We start from the raw sequence: 23,336 nt of genomic DNA on the forward strand, positions 1-23,336 counted from the left end.
GCTTCAGTTGCTTGACTGTTTTCCCAAGAGTTTCCTTCGCCATGGTTGAAGAGTTTCCAGTCAATTTTTCTTTCTTTCTTTCCTTTGCGTCGACAGCTTGACTTCAGGCCTTTGATCCAAATCTTCACTGCCACGCTGGTTATCAACTGTCAAGTTTTGCGTGTTTTTGACCACAACTCTGCCCAAACTTGAAAAACTGCTTGATCAACTGTTGAAGGATGCAAAGGACAACTCAATTCTTCTCATTCTCATTGATTTTTATTTTCTTGAAGATGGTTTTGGGTTTGATGGTTTCAGTGGACATAAACATAATGATGAAGTGATAACCTTAAAGATGGACAGAAAAGACATGCATTAGTCTCAAAATAAATTCCAATAAACATTTTCCCTCAAAGTTTTCCTAAATAAAATGTTACTATTACTCGATCTTCAAACAAAGTAATTTAAATTAACCTAGGATTTCAAATCAATAAATGATTAAAGTACCAATATACATGCTTAACCAGTAGGTTCACAAAGTCTTAACAAAATACATAAAATTAAATTAGCTTAATCAAATTTATCCAACTTAAACTATTACTTGCTAAGTCAACAAACAGTCTTGGAGAAGCATGACTTCAACACATCATCCACATAAAAAGTTGTTTTTTCCTACCAGTTGCATCTTCTGGTTGATCAGGAGCTGTGGTCCTGCCCTGTTTCCAGGAGCAGGTGAAAGGGCTAACTGAGCTACTTCCAAACATTTAATGCCTTGCTTTTCCTGTGGGAGCGCAGGTGAATATTGTCCCACTAGCAGCACTTGGCAAGAATTTGGGTTCCACCAACTGCTTTTGCATGTGGTCGCCCTCTGCAGGTTTGGAGTGTATCTTATGAATGAATTGAGATTTGACACAACAATATACTATCAAATTCTTGCTAAATACATTTTCAATCTTCCTGAAAAAAATTGAGAATATTTTGGAGTCATGGTTGATGAAGTTTGGCAAATATCTGAATTTTATCTCAAAAACTGAATTTTTGAGAACATTTTGAATTCTGCTCTCATTGGAACAACTGGAGTCAATGTAAGAGTGGCATTTTTAAACATCAGATTTACTCTTATGAAGCAAAACACTTCACCAACATTTCCATGCTGTCAAGATGCAATTTATGTATTATCAGACTTTTGTTCAGGTAAGAGAATTTTATTACATTTTGACCATTTTTGAAATCTGCCTTGACAACAGCTGCCCGAACAGTGACTCCCTGAGACGACAAATGAAGCTACACAGCAGCTCTCACTTCCAGCCAATTAGCTCAGTGAGTTAGGAGCTGGTTCTTGGTGTCAGGGCTTGTGGGTTTGAGATCCAGCAAGGATGATGATGATGATGATGATGATGTTGATGACAGATCAAAATGTCAGATGTCTCAACATGAGACACAAGACAATTGTCCGGATGTTGGCATCACAGCAAGACTCTAGATTAAATAAGAACAAATAGCTTGACCGGACCGTGGGTGAAAGCTAGCCACATTTTACACAAAGGTCCAGTCTCATGCCAGATTACCTCAACTGTAAACCCAAGCCAGTAGTCCTGATGGTGGCGCTACAGCAAGCATCTAAAGTTCAAAACATTGAAAATTCATAACAAATCAACCCGCTAGGACTTCACACTTTCATCAAACTGTAGCCCCAATACTAAAGAAACTTTTGTACATTTAAACCTATTAAAAATTATGAAGTGCATCACTGTTTTTTTTTAACTGTAAAACTTATAAAAACTTATCTCCTCCCACAATTTTTGCCTACAGTGCATGAAAATGTTTGACTGTGACTACTACTGTAAACATATACCTGCAAATTGATAAATAAATCTTCAATGTTCATGAAAATGTTTTTCAAATTTTTAAGTCATGATAGATGACGTTTGACAAATATCAGAATTTTACCTAAAAAACTGAATTTTTGAGAACATTTTGAATTCTGCTCTCATGTGAATAATATCAGTCAATGCAAGCAGCATTTTTAAACATCAGTTATTCAAATTTATGGAGCAAATCAATCATTTTAAAAAACAAATTACCAATATCTCCATGCTGCAATATGTGTAGTTTCAGATTTTTGTCTTGATAACTGAATTTTTTACAGTGGTTTTAAATCTGCCTGCACAACAGTGAATGGCTTACTCAATTTGTGAAGCCACTGTTGTATTACCACTTGCCAATTAGCTCAGAGCGACAGATGACAGTCTTTGGTTCCAGAAGTTGTGAGTTCAAGCCTCAAGTGGTCCAAAATGAACATTGTTGTCAACTGGCTTGTCTTCCTGTTCTCCTGTTTGTTGCTCAGAATTGCCTAAATTTTCCAAAAATAGCCCGGACCCAACCCATCGCTGCGCAGCAGCTATAATTTTCTTTCTCTTTTACCATGAGGGTCGCCGGGATGTTACCACTTTTATCCCCCTTTTTCAAGGTTGCCAGCTCATTGCAAGACCCATAATGATGACAGAGGCTGCCACACAAGGTGCCAACTGCACATCAGGAGCAATTTTGGGGTTCAGTATCTTGCTCAAGGACACTTCGACATGTAGCTCAGTTCCACCCCAGGGGAGCCAGGATTCAAACCAGCGACCTTTCGATCATTGGTCCACCAGCTCTACCCACTGAGCTACAGCCGCCCACATGTTAGTCACACATGTTTAAACCAAACCCTAACCCTGAGCTTTACCAATTACCAAGTCTTAAAATAAGTCTTCAGATTGAATGCTGTAGGTTTCTGGGGGCTGTTTTTAGGTCCTCTGCTCCCTATATGGGCAGTGAGCTCTTAAAAACTGTGAGAACAGACATTGTTCCCTTTACATGACTTATGCAAGTACACGTTCACTCACCCCATGTATGTCCATGTCCTCAGGGTTGTCCCATCTTTTCAGAGAAACCAGGGTAACAGGAGCAACCACTATGTAGTACCATCTGTATTAAAGACAGAAACAACTGCATTACACACCCTTATGCCATATAGTCATAAATAAACCACATTTTTAACATGAATCATATTTATTTTCAATCATCAGGTCCTAACATTTTTCTAAACATTTCAAATTTGATCTCTCCTCTTCCCCTGTCCTCAGAGGCGCACAGTGAGGAGTAACATATCATAAGGAAGGAATTTGGATTTGCAAAACCAAGCTCACAGCCTTCTGTCGTCTCCATGACACCTCCAGACCCCCACACACCCTCACTGCCCCAAATGCTTCCTCCTCTCCTCCCTCAATCTCCTCAGCTCTCCTGTGCAGCACCTCTCCTTCTTCTCCTCCTCCTCCTCCTCCTCCTCCTCTACCTCCTCCTCCTCCACCTTCACCTCCTCCTCCACCTCCTCGTCCTCCACTAAAGACACCAGCAGCCTCCCCCGCATGACTGTGACTGCAGGCCAGGTTAGGAGACAGCTGGAGAGACTCCACCAGCAGAAGGCTGCAGGCCCTGACGGTATCAGCCCCAGGATCCTGAAGACATGTGCCAGCCAGCTGTCTCCTGTCCTTCAACACCTCTACAACCTGAGCCTTGGTCAGGAGAGAATACCGGTGCTTTGGAAGACTTCCTGCCTGGTTCCTGTTCCAAAGAAGTCGACACCATCAGACCTCAATGACTATCGACCAGTGGCCCTCACATCTTACGTCATGAAGGTGCTGGAGAGACTGGTTTTGGCCAACCTGAGGCCGCAGGTGAGAGCCCTGCTAGACCCTCTGCAATTTGCTTACCAGCCCCACTTGGGAGTTGATGACGCTGTCATCTACCTGCTGCAACGAGCCCATTCGCACCTGGATGGTGGAGGAGGTACTGTGAGAATCACATTCTTTGATTTCTCTAGTGCTTTTAACACCATTCAGCCACTGCTACTGGGGGAGAAGCTGCGGGTGATGGGTGTAGATGACACAATGATCTCCTGTATTACTGACTACCTGACAGGCAGGCCACAGTTTGTCCGTATGGGCAGTGTTCTGTCTGATGCGGTGGTTAGTGATACAGGAGCTCCACAGGGGACTGTACTGTCTCCTTTCCTGTTCACCTTATACACCACTGACTTTCAGTACAACACCGGGTCGTGTCACCTGCAAAAGTTTTCTGACGACTCGGCTGTTGTTGGGTGTATAAGTTAGGGACAGGAGGAGGAGTACAGGGCACTGGTAGACAACTTTGTGGAGTGGACTGGACAGAATCACCTGCGGCTGAACATCAGCAAGACCAGAGAGATGGTGATAGATTTCAGGAAGAAGAGGAAGACGGCTTTCCAACCTCTGTGCATTCTGGGAAAGGATGTGGAGGCGGTGGAGGATTACAAGTACCTGGGTGTTACCATCAACCACAGACTGGACTGGAGATCTAACACTGAAGCTGTTTACAAGAAGGGGATGAGCAGACTTTACTTCCTGAGGAAGCTGAGATCCTTCAACGTGTGCAGCAAGATGTTGGAGATCTTTTATCAGTCTGTGGTGGCCAGTGTACTTTTCTTTGCTGTGGTTTGTTGGGGAAGCAGCATTGGAGCCAGCGACACCAACAGACTCAAAAAACTGATCAGGAAGGCTGGCTCTGTGATTGGCTGCAAACAGGACACTCTGGAGGCTGTGGTGGAGAGGAGGACACTGAAAAAACTGTTATCCATCATGGATATTCCTCTCCACCCTCTCCAACTCACACTGGTCAGACAGCGGAGCACCTTCTCCGGAAGGCTGCTTCAGCTTCGCTGTCGTAGCAATAGATACAGGAAATCTTTCCTGCCACAATCCATCACATTATACAATAACTCTCTCACCTCTGCCTGACAGAGAACTCTGGTCTCTCTACTGTTTTGTTGTATATATTATTATTGTTATAGTATATTTTGCATATTTAGTTTTGTTGTATATATTATTATTGTTTATTGTTTATAGCACACTGTGCACTGTATATATACACTATGTATATATTGGATTCTATTTATGTTATGTACAAAGTGTTTTATTTGCTGACCCACTACTGCTGTAACAAAATAATTTCCCAGTCTGGGATCATTAAAGTAATTCTATTCTATTCTATTCTATTCTATTCAAAAATACATAATGCACCTTTAGTAAGTAGGCCAACTTTAACTTTTTTAGTGCTTTTAAGATCACTCTTGCATAAAAGTGGGTTGCCTACTAAATATTAAAAATATTTTGTTTATTTTTCTGTAAACAATTTAGGAGTGATATAGACAAACAGAACCAGGATTCATGTTTGCTTATCACCGCCTTGATTTACAGCTTAATCAGAGTGTTTAAAGGGATAGTTCATGTTTTTTGAAGTGGGGTCATATAAAGTACATACATGTTTTACATCCGCTTACACTGCTTCACATCGCCGTCAGACCGGCCTTTCTTTTGGCACTACATTTTCTCAACCGTAGAACCTCCGTATCCCTATGCATTTGCGCTAATGCGTAGGGATATGTATGGAAGTGAATCTGTTCCATAATTCAAATTAAAATGGATTTATAGAAATGCTTTTTCATTTTCAAAATATAGCTGCATTTTTTTACTAAATAAAATGAGTAATAAATCATCCAAATTGCATTTTCATTTTGCATGCTCATTTTGTAGCTTAATTAAAATGATAAAGAAAAGGACATTTAAGATTTAATTTTCAAAAGATGCCTCAGCAAATAGTTACCAAAATTTAATTTGAAATGTCAAATTTGAAAATTAAAATGCATTTGCAGAAATGCTTTTTCATTTTAAGGTCATTGCTGCATTGTGTGACTCATAAATAAAATGAGTAATAAATCATCCAAATTGCATTTTCATTTTCTTCTTCAAGACTGCTCATCTTGCACATCTTCAATGAAATTTTCTTTATCATTTTAATTAAGTTACAGAATGAGCAGCCTTGAAGAAAAAAATGAAAATGCAATTTGGATGATTTATTACTCATTTTGTTTATGAGTCAGAAAATGCAGCTATATTCTGAAAATGAAAAAGCATTTCTATTAATCCATTTTAATTTGAATTATGGAACAGATTCACTTCTATACATATCCCTACGCATTAGCGCAAATGCGTAGGTATACGGAGGTTCTACGGTTCACTGCCAAACTTCGAGCTTCACGTCACGTCACGTCACATGTTTACGCCTACCCCCAGATATATGGACATATTTTAAATATAATCCATAAGTATTGGAGAGTGCTGTTGGACAGAAACCTATTATCTCCATATTTCAACTTTTCAACCTCGTGTCACACATAAGTTGTGAAAAGAGCAGATCTACAAGTTCAACACATTACAACACATTGTGAGCTTGTGGATCTTATGTTGACCTAAATTAATTTGTTAAAAGACTATACTTTTGTTTTTTTTTAACTAAAACTGACTAAACCTGTTAGTCATGGCCTGCGTTACGTAACGCGGCCATGACTTCTGACCCGCCCATTAAATCCTGAACACAGAAATGTTGAAACACAGTTTGTGAGCCTAGCTCCAAAATTAAATTCTAAATGGTTGAATGGCTTTTTACATGTTTTAAGGAAATACATTTATGACCTTTTTAATGTGTTTAAAAAAAATGGCTGAATTTGCTTTACACGGACTTTAAGGAGATATCCTGACATTTTTTAAATGGCCACAAGTTGGCACTGCTGGTACCATGCTGTAATATGTTGTGCACATGCTCATGGAGTACATGTGCACCAAGTTTCATCTTCTTAAAGGCAGTATCATGTTTTGTTGTTACTGTTGTGCCACTTGGGGGTTGATTTGTAGGATATTATTCATACTTACAGTATATACATACAGCCCCTATAAACAAAATTCCAAGATTTGGTCCTTAACGGTTTCAACATGGAACCCGTCTGTCAAGTGCATCAGGCTGCACCCTCAAAAGATGACAGATAAACAGTAAGTTATATAAAGGAAGTCTACCTACGTTTTACTTGAGCTCATCTAAATATCTTATGTACCACATTTGGTGAAGATTTGATGAAATATGTACCAAGAGAATTTCAAAATCAAAAACTGCCAAAAAATGTTGGCAGTATCAAATTTGAGTGTCCTATATCAATTGACTCAGGTGCATCTAGGGAAGCTACACTATAATATTCTTTCTTTTACCTCAAACAGTTTATGAGTTACTAGTCCAAATTTAAAATGCCAGACAGAAATCCCAGACTTAAAGAAACTTGCGGTAAGTCTCTGACAGAGTATATAAAATTTATTCCAGGTAGATACAGGAAACCATATCATTCAACCATTTTTTAAAACAAGGAGGAGAAATTGATTTCCAATCTCTAAGAATAACTCATTGTGCTACGACCATACCAAACATGAGGGCTTGTTGCCAGAAAATCCTGAGCTTAGGGCAGGAACAGAAAAGGTGACCCAGAGTCCCGTCCTCCGATTTGCATTTATCACAGGTAGCAGAAACAGAGGGAAAGATCCTATTCAGTCTGGTCTTGGAGAAATGTAGATGGATGACTTTAAATTGAATAAGTTGAAATCTAGAATTGATAGTTTCAGGATTTGATCCTACTCAGTCCCTGGGCCCACAGCGCGACAGAAATCTCATCACCGGTGTCTGATACCCAGGCTTCTTTAATATGGAGAGAAGGGGCTGCCAAACTAAAAAGATTGAGGAATTGAGAAATCAAGCGTTTGGAGGTGGGAGGTTTGCTCATAAAAGATGTGTTGTTCAGGCAACATTTCAAAGTGAGGGATCGACTGCCTATCAAAATTTCTGACTTGCAAGTATCCAAAAAAAATGGCTGGAAAGGACACCAAATTTTGCCTGCAGTTGAGAAAAAGTCGCAAAGTGGTCGTTCATGTAAAGATCTATGATGCGATCAAGCCTTTGACGGACCACTGTACAAAAGCAGCATCCATTGTGCCTGGTTTAAAACAAGGATTATGAAAAATAGGAGCATAAGTAGACAGTCCAGGAAGATTCAGCACACCCTTAATCTGTTTCAAAATCTTAAATGTGTTATGCATAACAAAATCATTCTTAATACATCTAAAAGATTTGGTAGATTTAGTTTGGAGAATAGAATGGCTGCTAAGGAGGCACCTACACGCACTGAAGCTACATGAGTCTCAATTACAGGCCAAATGGGATGGAGGGATCCCATCTGCTCTGTCGTGGCTGCAGAGTGACTCCAAAAAACCAGTGCAGTAGAGTCCCGCAGTAATGATCATCATTGAGCTGTGGAACTCTACTGCACTCGGTAATCGACTCACAGGGCTTCCCCACAACAAGGAAGGCTTCTCGGGTGGTGAGTTTTGTTTATATTTCCAACAAATACAGCAACTATATCAAATGTTTGATGCCTCGAAATATGTGCTGGGACCCTATTTCTAATGTTGCTGAAGTTTGGTGCTGTTCTGAGCATTATTTGTGGCTTTTTGATGGCAGTTTTATATTTGGACCCATTTACTGCAATGTAGTGTTGTCGTGCGGTAATTTCTGAGGATGCTAAATCTACGTTAGCTAGCAGTCTGCAAACTTTATCGGTCGAGAGGGAGTCTAACACAGTTTCACGGTGAGTTAGACCATGGATTAAACTTACACCGGAATATCCCTTTAAAGGGTGATAAGACACAACATGTGCTGTCCCTATCTTTTTTCAGGAGAGGGCAAATATGAGCATCACATACACTGTGATACCTTGTCACTCCATCTTTCACAGAGCTATTTATCATCCAAAGGAGAAGAGGGGCGATTACATCTATGTGTTTTTTATAGAATTCTATTCCAAAGCCATCAGGGCCACAAGCTTTACCATTAGGAAAGGAGCGAATGGCCATTTTTATTTCCTCTAGTGTGAAATCAGAATCCAATTCTAGCTTAGTGGCTTCACTGAGAGCTGGGATGTTCAATGAGTTGAGAAAAAAAGGTTGGAGTCAGTGGGCTTAGATTTGGAGGTATACAACTGACTGAAAAAATCTAAAAATCTGTTGTTAATCAATTTAGAATCAGTTATCAATTGTCCAGTGGGGGAAGAAATTTTATGTATTGCCCTGTCAGCCTGTACGCCTTTTAACTGTCTAGCAAGTAGTTTGTCGGGCTTATCTCCCAGCTTAGGGAGTCTTAAGGGTGTCTTAATCATCTGTATTGCAATAAGTGTCCTCCAATGCCGCCAACTCAGCCTCAATGACTGCAAGACGACTCAGCCTGGACCTTTTATTGGACAATTGATTTGAGATGATGTGTACCACCTTAAACTACTCCCATAAAACTGAGTCAGAGACTGCCCTATTATCGTTAGTGAGGGGAAAAAAATCCAAAATCTTAACCGAAATATAATCATGAAATGCTTTGTCTGAATTTAGGGAGGGGTTGAATCTCTAATTGTATGAAGGTGTCTGGAGGTTAAAATGAATTTGGACTGAAAGAGGAGCATGATCAGACACAAAAAATACTATGATATGTTGAACTGAGCGTGTGCGTGATTAGTTTAGAGTCTACTGAGAAGTGGTCAATTCTGGTGAAGGTGCCATGTACGGGAGAGAAGAAAGAATATTGTCTGTCAACAGGGTGCTGAAGCCTCAAAATATCAACCAAATCAAATTAATTCACCAAATCATTGAGAACTGGCACAGATTTGTTGGAAGACCTGTCCAACTGAGGGTCAAATAGCAGTTAAAGTCGCCCCTTATGATTATGTTATGAGTATTATATTCTGCAACAAGATTAAAAACATTATAGAAAAAATCAGGACAATCAAAATTGGGGGCACAGATGCTTAAAGAGCTAATGGAAAGGAAGTGATTGCACCTGTGATGAGGAAATATCTCCCACCTGGGCCTGTTGTTATGGAGTTGAATACAAATGGGATAGTTTTGCGGACAAGGATGGCAACCCCCCTCGCCTTAGAAGAGAAAGTGGATTAATCGTCTCTGCTCTATAGGTTGAATGTGGGTCTCCTGCAATAAAATTATGTCAGAGGACAAGAACTTTAAATGTGAGAATACTTTTCAACCTCTTAAGTGCCTTGCCAAGACCTCTGCAATTCCAAGAGGTAAAAGTAATAGGACTCAGTCCCAGCCTGGCCAAATGACTATCCTGCATTTAGAAGACCAAAGAACAGAAAATAAAGGCTGACATGACAAATGTGACAAGAGACTGGCAGTTTACATACAAATAACCCGAAAACATACCAAAGGCCACAATGAGAACTAGTCGGCACTACCCTCTAGCCATACAGCAATAAACTGACCTATACTAACAGCAACGTGAGCCCCTCCAAAATAGAGATTAACAAACAATAAGGTGCACCTACAGGAACATAATAATAACAAACAATCACTAAAGCCCATATTGGAAATGTTTGGGGGAATGGCATTTGGGTGGGTCCCTCATAGAAAAGAAAGATAAATTAAAATCGCACCAGGGTAAACAAGGCTGGCCTGAACGCTCTAAATAATGAGTAAAAAAAATCCTGGTGGGGTATCAATACCATGAGAGACGAACAAAAACCACAAATATCATGTCTCACACCATGCTGAAAATTATAACACCTGTAAAGTAAGAATGACAAAATGCTAAATCACAACATCAATAGGGACGCTTGCATAAAGTGCAGTGTAGAAAACATTAACAGTCATGTTTTGTCAGCCAGTGAGTTGGCAAACTGTATAGCATCAGTTGGCGAGTTAAGGATTTTCACTGTGTTGTTGTGGACAGCTTGGAGCTTGGCAGGAAAATGCAGGGAGGACTTAGCGCCGGCATCCATGAGCGTCTTCCTCACAGTGTTAAAGGACTGGCGCTGGGATAATGCCTCGGCTGTGTAGTCGGGAATATCGAGACCCTCTCACCATGGTTTTGTAGCGGAGGTTGTTGGCGGCTGAGCCAGAGGATACTGACCAGGTCGCTGTCATTATGCAATGATGATCCGCGGTCGCTCATTAGTAAGTTTTGTAAGTGGCTTGGGTCTTAGGCTGCGGTGGGCCTGATCAATTTTGACGGGCCTGGTAAAGTTGTCTTGGCCAAGAAGCTCCTGTACCAGCCGTGACACAAACTCAGTTGGGCGACCGTTTTCTTCTCCCTCTTTAATGCCTAATCTTGATGTTGAACTTACGGGAGCGACCATCCAAGTCATTCAGTTTAGGAGCCCATTAGCCATTAGCTGTTTTTAGACAGGGCACCAAGCCGCCAATTTGCCCGTCCTTTTAGCGACTCGGTCCGCGTTTTTAGACAGAGGGCGGCAAATTGGGGGTCTGTTATGGTCCTCCGATTTTCCGCCTTGGAGGGTACACTAATTTCCGCCTCGAGCGCTATCTAAAAACGTGGCGGAAATGTGCCGGCCTCTGCGTGAGGTGGGTGGAGGTGTCGATGACGTGCACTGTTGTGCGACCCACAGCCAGGGAGTTTTAAAACCAGGAAACAGCTGATCACAGCAGTCAGTCCATTATTTCATCCACGAACGTCAAAATGAGCAACTGGACAGCAGCTGAGATCCGGGAGATGCTATCCATCACGGCCGAGAGAATCGTAAAAAACCAGCTCAAAGGGGCCGTGAAAGATGGGGTACTGTATGAAAAGGTCGCAGAGGAGCTTAGCCAACGTGGCTTTCGCTGGGAGAGGAAGCAGGTAATCAGCAAGTTGAAAAACCTCCGGTAAAAGTTCAACGATGTCTGTGACCACAACAACCGGAGCGGCAGAGGGAGATTGGACAGATTCTCCCACATCAGACACCCCTGAGAACGTCGAGACCAGTGCAGATGAGGAAAGGGACAATGCTGGCAGCCAGAGCGGCAAAAGCCTTTCCGAAAGCCAAACAGGTAAAAGTTTTAAGCCTTTCGGTGTGTTCTGCCTGTTGTGTTTGCTCGACTTTACGTAAGATGTAAGGGATGCCTGCGACTGACGTGTTTGCTAATTTCGAATATATTTTATTATTCTTTAGAGCAAGTGCCACCCCCGGCCAAAAAAAAGAAGACCACCACCAAAGCCCAGGCCATGGCCAAAGACATTAAAGAGCTCCTAGCGACCATGGACCGTGAGGATGCTGAGAAGGAGCAGGCGCGGCTGGAGAGGGAAGATGAGCAACGGAGATCCGAGCGGGAGAAAGAGAAAAGAAGAATGGAGGAAGAGAAGGATATGCGGGAGGCAGAGAGACGGCACAGGCTTAACAGTTTAGCTCACTCTCCAGTTTGTTCATGGACATGCACCGGGGAATGCAGAGCGAGTTTGCTCTTTTGCGGGAGACGATGTCCCGGATAGCACCTGCAGCCCCACATGCTGCGCAACACAGCACCCCCCACCATCACCGTCCACCTGTGTCAAGGTACTCGTATTCTCCGCCGCCACCACTCCCCAGCTTCAACGAGGACCCACATTCTTCGTCCTTCTATCTGCAGTAGCTGGACTAAGCTGTCCCGCACGCCTTGCACATAACTTTTTTTTTTTTTAACGAAAACGTTGGTTCTGTATATAGTTCTTGGCACTGAACCAGGCACCTTGCACTTTTGTTTTTTGCACTTGTAAATATCTAATCTTATATTTTTTGCATGCCAGTGAGTTTTCATAAATAAAAAGAGACCTATTTTTAACATTCGGTGTATTCAATTCATTCACATAGATCACCTTTGCCATCAGTGCATTAAAAGAAAAGACAAATGTACAGGCACATTTATCAGGTGCATGCATGCATCATTAAAAGGTGGCTCATTTTGTTTTGTTTGATCAGAAGAAGCAGTTGGAATTCAGACTTTTTCTCTTATGTTAAGTGATACATAATAGCTTGGCATTCAAGGCTGTATAGTCTATGAAAGTTGCCTATTGTCTTGAGCATAGAGCTAAAATGAGCTACTCTGAGGTGAACAGGTACCTCTTTAAATATGGAAAGTGACAGCAAAGTATGCTATGCTAAAGAGTACAGTGCATGAACAGATGAAATAGCCCTTGATGAGGTGACAAATTCCTGAGCTGGAATGCAGACTTCTTCTCTTATTCTTAGAGAATAATATTCCTGAAATGGCACCTGCTTACTTTTGGCGTAAATATTCTCCACCTGCTGTCTCCCTACCAAATCCTCTCCCCCTTAGGTACACACATGATTAAGCCCTCTGAGAGTAGTGCTGATTGTGATAACCGCTAGCTAAAAGTGTTTCTAAATTATCATACAACACTTCCATGTGATTCCTTTGATTGTATTTTTATTCAAAGAAAACATACAGCAACCACAAAATGTCAAACAATGGGCACAGGTCAGAGAATTGACATGATGGCTTCCCGGACAGCTTGGTAACCTCCGTGTGTCCGTTGATCTTGATGTGCAACCTGTCCAGGAACCGGGAATCTCTGACCTTCGGCTATGGTCCACTCTGGCAGGAATTCCTCTTTGTGTTGTGTTGTGGAGAACACAACAGGCAAGTACAACATCTGGGACTGAAGCGGTGGCAATATCAAGTCTTTTCCCCAGGCACCTCCGACGACCTTTGAGACGACCAAAGGAATTTTCCACCGCCATCCTTGCTGAACTCAAGCGGAAGTTGAAATTTCGCTCCTGCGGCGTGAGTTCTCGGTGGTTGGTGAAACCCTTCATCAGCCAGTTTCTGAGGGGATATGCAGGGTCTCCAATGATATGTACTGGGATCTCGACACCATCAACAGTTCTGGATGCCTGGAAGGAAAATGAATAGTAATAGGGTAAACAATACAATAACTTAAGTGACATAAGAGCTTTTTACAATGTGCACAGGCAGAGTTGGACTTCCATTTATTTTAATATGCCATCTCGGCTCCAAGACAACTTAAACCTGAGCTACAGCAATGTACAAAAGCCTCTGACAAGCAAACTTACCTCATGTGGAAAGAGGTATCCTCCCTGTTCTTCTTCAACCCTTCTGAAAATGTAGGAGTTGGCAAAAATCTGAGCGTCATGCGTCTGGCCAGGCCACCCCACATATAAGTCTGTAAAGCTGTAATGGTAGTACAGATAATATATTGATAAATATATTTGGGTGGATTTACATGAGAATGCTCTGTACACACACCTGCACAGTCTGTCAATCTCCCTCAATCAGCATCTCTCACACACAAATATTTCTCCCTCACACTCTCCTTCTTTGTATCTACACACACACACACACACACACACACACACACACCTAATACAACAACTTATTTGTAAACTAATAATGAGTCATCCTTACCAGAAGTTGTGATCAACAACAGCCTGGAGGACAATGGAATAACAGCCTTTTCGGTTGTTGTATGAGTCCGGGTCGTGTCTTGGTGTGATGATAGGGATGTGTGTGCCATCTATTGCACCTGTGTAGTGTATAAAATCTGAGCTGCAATACCATCACACTATTTAGAAATGCTCAGCTGTGTTGTGTAAGAGCTAGAAAAGTACCTAGAGACCTGCACTGTACAAAACACAGGAGACGGAATCCCCAAAAAGGCCACGAGAGTCACAATTGCTGTATATGGAAATTATAAATGCTATGTATGAAATAAACGAAAGATGACTATTGCCACGTCACACCCAAGGCCCAGAGGAGGCAGGGGGCTGAGAGCGGGGTGTCTGGCTATATTTTTAAGGTCTTATTTGGAAGAAATTATACAGGTATAATCTAAAAATGGAAGTTAATCATGGATGAGGGTATTGATCAGGCCTAAAGGAAGGAGGATCCAGGGGCGTGGAAACCCCCAGATCAGAACAGTATATAAGTTGGAGCATCAGACAGAGAGTTCAGTTCATCCCGGGAGAGCTCACTGCATGTATCCTGCTGTGTGAAATAAATATTTTTGACCTGAAGACCAGCTGTTTCATCCTTAATTTAGGACTCCACCTGTGAGTGTTTTATAATTAATAAGTCAGATAATTGTACACTTTAGACAAGTAGTTTGACACTACATTTTGGCGAGCTCCAGCCAGGAGGCGTGGCCAGGCAGAGCCTGCGGCGGACCGACTGGGCAGGAGGGGATGGTGGAGCTCAGGGGCCCTCAAAACCACCATTAAGGTGAGTCAAAAGTTACACCAATATATATGAGTGATACTGTCCACTCCTTCCCAGCCCATAAGTCTCAGGTATTGTTCTAAAGGCCCTCCAAAAGAACCTAGAACCATTTGAATGCTACTAATAACCTGCTTTAAGAAATATAAGAAGGCATGCAGCAGTGGCTGTCAGGTCAAATTGATGATGACGCTGTACAAAGCAGCTGTGTATAAATAAGCAACATATTGAAATGCGTAACTGAAGCTAAGCCAAATTATGTGCACTTATGAAGTAATGAGTTTGTTATGTGTTACATCACCTACAAAATGATAATATTCGTGTGTACCTTAACCATAACTATTTTCTCTTTTTCCCATATTGAAAAAAGGCACATGTATGATAAAATAATGGATAGATTTGAGAGATTAATCCTCAATATACTAATTTACATGTGGATAGGAATGGTTTTAAATATGGCAGGTGGAATGATATGGGTTGTTGTAAAATACAATGAGGAAAGAGGCTACCCACCAAATGACTCATGGTGCAATGATACACAATGAGGGTGCAAGCTGAAGGAAATGGAGTAAAGATAGACCAAATGCAGGAGGCATTTGTGTATTGGCAGAACAGATGAGTGTGTGAAGAAGAAAACAAGGTTGTTGGTATTGATTAGAAGGTTGGCTGGAGGTTGTGGGAAGCTTAAGGCCAACACTGTTGCATGAATTGTTGTCTATCATATTGTAACTAAAGAGGTGAAATAGATTATTAAATTTGTTGTACTGAGAGCATTGTATTAGTGTAAAATGTTGTTATAAACAAAACTGAGTAAACTGTTGTTTAAAGAAGAGCTCAAAGAGTGACCCGCGCCTGATAAAGGGGGGTCCAGGAGCACTGGAAGTCAAGAATAATCACCGCGTCGAGTGATTTAGACAAAAGGAGAAATCCAGTGTGGCTGGAAAGCCAGGTCGCCTACCCGTGTTTGGGGCAATCTCTCAGTGAAATAGAGGATCCTGGAACAGTGCCTAAGTTAGAGGACTGTTGCCAATTTTGAGAAAAGCAGCTGCAGAAAAAAGAAAATAAAAGGCCCTGTATAATACTTGTACATGAGGTGTGAATGTGGAAAATATTGTAATGAGAATATTGGAATGAGTGTGAAATAACCTTTGTAAATAATAAAATGGTGAAAATATATGTAAAATGAGATAGGGCAACAATAACAGGATAACGAAAAAGAAGAAGGCTTACTCATTTAAAGAAACAGTAAGTGAAGTGTAAAGAAGTAAGGGAGAGATGAGCAGAGCAGGCTGACTGTAAAGTAAACAACATGCCACACACATATAGACTAAGAATAGTCCAGGCCTGATGTAGCCAGCCAGAGGCCTGAGCAGAGACAGACTGAGAGTGAAACTATGGGGAAAGCCCAGAGCAAAAGTTCAACTGGAATAACACCAGCTGAGCTGATAATATTGAAACATCCAACTCAGAGACACAGAATCCAGAAGTGCATGAAGTCATGGCATAAGTCAACCTCTGGAGGAACTAGGTGGCCTCTCACAGGAACATTTAACCCAAATTATTGTGATCAAGTGGAAGCAGAATTGTGAAGGAAAGATTTAAAGAATTATAAAAATCTTCAGAAGAGGAAGATGAGTCACACTGAACATAGAGAAGTGTTGCAGTATTTTAGAATGGAGGGAGCACAGAGACAGATGGCAGTACAGCAGAGAGAGGAGCAAAGTGAGACCAAGCCTACTGCCCCACCTTTAGACGAGATATCACCACCTCCACCATATAAGCTACTCGAGAGAGGAGGTCAGTTCCCGTTGAGAGAAGTAAATGAAACAATAACAGGTACTCTTGAAGTAGCAATAAAAGAAAAAGACAAGCCCCAGTACCGAGACATAGAGCGAAGTATAGACAGAGAGATAGGGAGCAGATAACCTCAGAAGATGAAGAGCCCCCTGCTTACCAAAGAAGAGTGCATAGCTTGAGTAGTCGCTCAGAAAGTGATTTAAATCGCACACCAGAGCCCGAGCCTATGACAGAGAGTTTGGATAGGGAGATAGATGCTGACAGTGAAGGACCAGCGTCCTCTGAGGGAGAACAGGAAATAGGAGCGTGTGGACCACGAGCAAAAGACAAGGTGAAACAACACAGACGCCCTGAAGCAGCACGCGACTCCACACCAAATGACCAAATGGGGAAAAAGATACTGGAGGAATTCTCACAACTGTTGGAACAGCATGAAGAAGAGGAACGATGGAGACAGCGGCGGCTGGATGAACAACGCATGCAAGCCAGGCGGAACAGACTGGGTAAGCATACACATTATTGTCATGACTATCATTCCCCATCTCAGGCACAAGTGGACCAGTGGAAAAAGGAGTACGAAGAAAGGGAGTGCCAGAAGCTGAGAGAAAGAATGATGGGCCCAGAGAAAACTGAAGGAGAGAGATGGAGCCCACAGAGCTACACACAACATGGCAAAGGCATGAGAAGCCACCTCTCGAGCGTGGATGATCCCGAAGAGTCAAGCAGAACCAACCCTGAAGAACTAATAGCAGAACTACGAGATTTTACAAAAGACTTAGACAAAACATTACAAGAACTGAGAGAAAGTATGGACCGAGGGCGCAAAGACGCAGAGGAAGAAATAAGAAGCTTACAAGAAAAGAAAGAAAAAGAAGAGGAGCAAAAAAGAAATAAACACAGGCGACTAAAGACATATGCCGTAAAAGTAGCTGTCAAAGGCAAAGTAAAGACCAGCCCTCCCTGTAAGAATCTGCGGTCCCGAAAGGTTGTGGTAGCCAAAGGTCACCCAAGCTCATCAGAAGAAGAGGAAGCAGAAGAAGAGGAAGAGGAGGAAATAGAGGAAGAAGGGGAGGAAGAGTCTACACAGTACCCAGTGTACACTGATGGTGCCAGAAGTGAGGAAGCTGCTGGACACAGAGAAATGATGGCACCACTCATGGCCAAAGGCAATGCAGGTGAAAAGTATGTGCCATGGACTTTTATGGACCTGACGGGACTGATAAACCGTATGCCTGCACTAACAGAGGGAGCTGACAAGTGGATCAGAGCCTTCGAGGAGAATACAGCAGGAGTCAAGCTGGCAATGGGAGACATCAAAGCCATACTGACAAAAGTAGTGGGACAGCAGACTGCAGCTGAAATCCTCACAGAAGGAAAGGCCAGAGGCATGTTTGGCAACAATGGACGAGATAGTGTGGCGTTCGGACCGTACAGAACAGACATATGGGCTGCCCTAAGAAGCAAGTATCCATCCAGAATGGACCCATCCAAGCTGGAGAGACAAAGTCTGAAAGAAGGAGAAAACCCAGCACAGTTCCTGCATGACTTCCAAAGGAAATGGAAAGAAGAGACTGGAAGTGAGTGGAATGCCAATGAAGCATCTAAAGCCCTGTTCATGCTGTATGTAAAGAATGCCATGCCAAAAGAAGTAAAAAGTAAACTAAACCAGGTGGTTGGTCTGATGAAGATGGAATGGCCGGTGTTTTCAGAGCACATCATACATTATGTAGAGCAATACAGAGCTGAGAAGACCAAGCAAGAAGAGCAAAGTAAGATGCTAGCGGGAAAGCTAACACAGCTGCAGATTGGCAAACTAACAAAAAACATCAAGAAAGACAGAGAGAAAGCCAAGTACCAGGCAGCAGTGACAACAGCCACAAGGGAGAGGAAGACCCAATCAAAATAGAGGACCACCACAAAGAGGAAGATGGTGGCAGGGGCCTCAGCCTGGATATAATCAACGACAACAACAAACCAATGGACAGAACCAACAGGGATACCAGAGACAAGATATCCAGTGTTGGGGATGTGGACAGGCCGGACACCTGCAGAGAAATTGCCCTTCCAACCCATGGATGGGACCTGCAGCACAAACACAATAGGGATGCCCAGAGAAACCTGAAGGGGAAGTAATTGCACCTGCTCTAACCACACAGCCCCAAAAGGAACCCACTATAGAGGTAACCATTCAAAACCGCCAACACCACTTCATGGTGGATACTGGCACCACACACTCCTGCATTGGAAAAGAAGGAGCTGGACTTCCCCTCTCATCAGCTAAAATTCGGACCGTTGGTTTCTCGGGAAGAACTCAAGTAATACCGGTTACAGAACCAGTCCCCATGCAAATTGCCGGAAAAACAGTATATGCCCCACTCCTCTATGCAGTTGACACACCCATCAACCTACTAGGAAGAGACATTTTGTGCGCATTGCAAGCCAGAATAATGTGCACACCAGATGGGCTGCACTTTGAAGAAGAAGAAAATCTGCAGATGCTAATGGCACCTGTGATGGAGCAACAAACACCAACCAAAGAAGCACATGAATACTGGCTGAAGATCACATCATCTACATCATTGTTACACCATGAGTGGGAAGCTTGGAAGCTGTTTATTACTCACTTCTATTAAACAGCTAAGAAACCCACTCTTCCATTACACTGTACCATGATGTATGACGCTGAAGGTGACCAAGAAGACTATGATGCCTGTTGGAATGAACTAATCAACCATACTGTAACAGCCATACAGTACCAAGACATTATAATGGGACCTCGGGGAGCAGCAGCAGCAGTGAAACTCACAGGAGATGTACAGGAATGGTTCCAAGATTCTAAGTCATCACCACATGTTACCTTGCTAGTGGCAGAAGGATATCAGTCACATGAAATAGGACCAATGGTAAAGGAAGCACAGCAAGTTAAAGAATGGATCCCCACTGACAGTCAGTATGTCCATGCATCTCCAGACAAGAAGTTCCTCAGAATCTCACATGCATGAGCTGATGAAGTGATAGCTGAAAAGGTGCTGCTGCCAATGGAGATAGAGTCTCAAATGATGATGGAGGAGAGCCATGAGGATCTGTTATCACAAGTTCCACCACAACTCTGGTCTACACATAAGTCAGATGTAGGGTTAGTAAAGTCAGCAACCCTGCAGCATTTCCATGTAAAAGCAGGTGTGCAATTGCCCTACCAGAGACAGTATCCTCTAAAGAAAGAGGCACTTGAAGGAATAAAACCAACTATTGAAGGACTAGAAGAGGCAGGAGTGCTAATAAAAACTAAGAGCCCATGTAATACACCTATTTTTCCCATAAGGAAACTAAACTCCAATAACTACAGGTTGGTACATGATCTTAGGGCCATAAATGCCATAGCGACAGAAGAAACACCAGTTGTACCAGATCCACATACGCTACTGTCTAACATTCCTCCACAAACAAAGTGGTATACGGTAATAGATCTGTGTTCCGCATTTTTCAGTGTGCCTGTTCATCCTGACTCTCAATATCTATTTGCTTTCACCTATCAGGGCCAGCAGTACACCTACAGTCGGTTGCCCCAAGGTTTTGTACACACACCATCTATTTTCAACAAAATTCTAGCAGAGGATCTGCAACACTTGGATGTGCAGTCCACCACCCTGATGTATGTTGATGACATCCTTATATGCTCTGAAAGCAAAGAGCAGTGTGAAAAAGACTCTATTGTCTTAAAGGCACTAGCAGCGGGTGGACATAAGGTTAGTAAAGACAAGTTGCAGTTCTGCTAGCAAACAGTTGAATACTTAGGCCAACAACTGAGTGGGAATAAAAGGCAAATTGCACCCTCTCAAGTTGAGGCAGTGACTAAGGCCCCTAAGCCGCAAACGGTGGGTCAAATGCTGTCTTTCTTAGGCATGACAGGCTACAGCAGACCATGGATATGTGACTATGCAATAAAAACAGCTCCATTGAGAGCTTTAATACGTGTGGCCGGGCAGACTCAGAGGTCAGCCCAATTGAAATGGACAGAGGCGGCAGATAAAGCTTTTTTCCTCCTCAAGACAGATATGCAGACCGCACTTGCTCTGGCTACCCCAGATTACAGCAGAATTTTCCATCTATATGTAACTGAAAAACAGGGTTATGCATGTGCAGTACTAATGCAGGATTCCCCTACAGGTAAACAACCTTTGGCGTATTATAGTGCTAGACTTGACAACAAGGCCTGCCTCCCTGTTATCAGGGATTGGCTGCTGCTGCCTTTGCCTATAAAAAGGCATCTGTTCTAACAATGGGGCATCCTGTTTCATTGTATACATCACATCAACTACATGCCATGCTAACCAGTCTGCGTTTTGTGTTGACCCAAGCCAGAAGAACTGGCTATGAAGTATTGTTGTCAGGGACAGAACTTACAATACAGAGATGCACCACCATTAATCCTGCTACAAGAATGGTGCTACCTACAGATGGCACTCCTCATGACTGCCTCGCAGAAACAGACACATTCATGAAAGTGCGCGATAACTTGTACAATCAACCTATTCCATCAGACATTACACTGTTTGTGGATGGGTCATGTGTCCGGGGAAACACTGGCAATTGTGCAGGCTATGGAGTTGTGCAATTAAATCCTGACCACTCTTTTACTAAACTCCAATCAGTACAAGTAAATCAACCATGCTCAGCACAGCTGGCAGAGATAAAAGCTATCACTGCAGCTTGTAAGTTAGCAGCAGGCAAAAGAGCAACTATCTATACAGACAGTGCATATGGCTATGGTGTTTGACACATTAATGCTAGTATTTGGAAACAGCCTGGGTTTATCCGAGCAGATGGCACCCCAATAGTGCATGGACATGCAATAGCAGAGCTGATCCAAGCAATACAGTTACCCACAGAGCTAGCCATAGTCAAGTGCCCTGCTCACCAAACTACTAACACCCTGGTGGCAAAAGGAAATAACTTAGCTGATCTGGCTGCTAAAGAAGCTACTGGACAGACTGAGGTTGTGCAAGAAGCTACTGAAATAACCATCCAAGCCCCTGTTTTAACTGAGCGAGACTGTGCACATATAACTAACATTGCCTCTCTTATTGAAGCACAGAACCAAGTCTCAGAGGCTGAGAAACGTTTGTGGCTCCAGAGGGGAGCCATTAGAACTGCAGCCACAGCTCCCCATGAAGGACTGTGGAGAAGTCCCCAGGGACACTTTGTTTTGCCACTGTCACTGTTGAAAGTTGCCATTCGGTTGATGCATGGACCTGATCACTGCTCACGTATCCAAGTGATAAGAAAGTTGCAGGCAGTGTGGTGGTCTCCCTACATGACCGCCATGGTAGACAGGGAACTGGCTTTGTGCCCACAGTGTATGCCCCAAGTATAATGTTCGCAAAATGTTTACCCATCCATTGGCTCACATCCCAGTCCCGCTTGGCCCATTTAGGCATTTGATGATGGACTATGTTGACATGATAGATAGAGTTCATCGTACAAAGTACATGATAGTTGTCATCTGCAGATTTAGCAGATGGGTGGAGGCAGGTGCAACCACCAAAGAAGATCATAAGTCCGCAGCAAAGTTCCTGTGTACAGAAGTTTTTCCTAGGTTTGGTGTACCTGATACAATCACATCAGACAATGGACCCGCCTTTGTGAACGGAGTTCTGAAGGAAATGTTTAAAAGACTTGGGGTGCAGCAAAAGTTTGGTTGTGTTTATCACCCAATCACAGGGATCAGTTGAACGAGCCAATGGTGTGCTCAAGACAAAAATAGCAAAAATCGTGGCTGATAGTGGTAACAGGCTAACTTGGTTGGATGCTATGCCAATAGCCCTGATGTGCATGCGCTCTCAGACTAACAGGCTAACCCATCCAACACTGCATGAAATGCTCACTGGAAGACCGATGCCACTACCCCAACCAAGGACACCCATTGCAGGCCCATCGCTTCCACAGTTGGAACAAGAAATGGGAGACTATTTAACCAGTTTAGCCCGAATCCACAGACTTATCTTCCCCCGGGTACAAGAGGCCCACAAGAAGGACGACTCGGGCATTCCCCTGGACAATCGTTCCATTGAAGTAGGAGACCAGGTCTTCATCCGAGTTTTTAGGCGTCAGTGGAACGAGCCCCGTAGAGAAGGGCCTTTCACTGTGGTACTTACCACACCCACTGCCCTGAAGGTACAAGGTAAGACTTTTTGGTATCACCGTAACCACTGCACCCGTCACCGACCGCCAGACCCAAATGGGCACCTACCTGAGCATGCTGAAGGGGATGCGGACAACAGCCCCCACTCTGTCACATCTGGGGATACTTCCGGTGAAGGTGCTACTGCACACACCCCTCGTAGTAGCACCCCTCTTTCACACACTTCTCCCCAAGGTAGAAGAAGGTCTTCTCGGCTGCAGGCACAACGCCTAAGACATGCCTCATTGCCTGCGTCCAGCCCACAGTCTGAGGAAGGAGATTATGCTATGGATGACTCAGACATGGCCATCGTACCTGTCGAACCGTACAGCCCGCCACAGTCGGCCAGCTCCCCAGACACAGATGATGGGCAGTTGGCGGGACCCTCCGGGACACAACACACACACACACCTCAACAC

At 43.1% G+C, this 23,336-nt stretch overlaps 1 protein-coding gene across 17 annotated transcripts in view; it reads right to left on the reverse strand.

Annotated features, from left to right (window-relative positions):
- Positions 1-23,336, reverse strand: part of LOC115591711 (receptor-type tyrosine-protein phosphatase F-like) — a 309,359-nt gene that overhangs the window by 128,612 nt on the left and 157,411 nt on the right. For all 17 annotated transcript variants that reach the window (XR_003985993.1, XR_003985994.1, XR_003985995.1 and 14 more), the window contains one exon: positions 2,865-2,946. Coding sequence is in view for 13 of the 17 variants with exons in the window: in XM_030433937.1 (XP_030289797.1) it covers positions 2,865-2,946 (82 nt within the window). In the remaining 4 variants the exon portion in view is untranslated. The remainder of the gene's footprint in view (positions 1-2,864; positions 2,947-23,336) is intronic.

The sequence above is a fragment of the Sparus aurata genome, chromosome 11, assembly GCF_900880675.1.
Source record: "Sparus aurata chromosome 11, fSpaAur1.1, whole genome shotgun sequence".
Taxonomy (NCBI): Eukaryota; Metazoa; Chordata; class Actinopteri; order Spariformes; family Sparidae; genus Sparus; species Sparus aurata.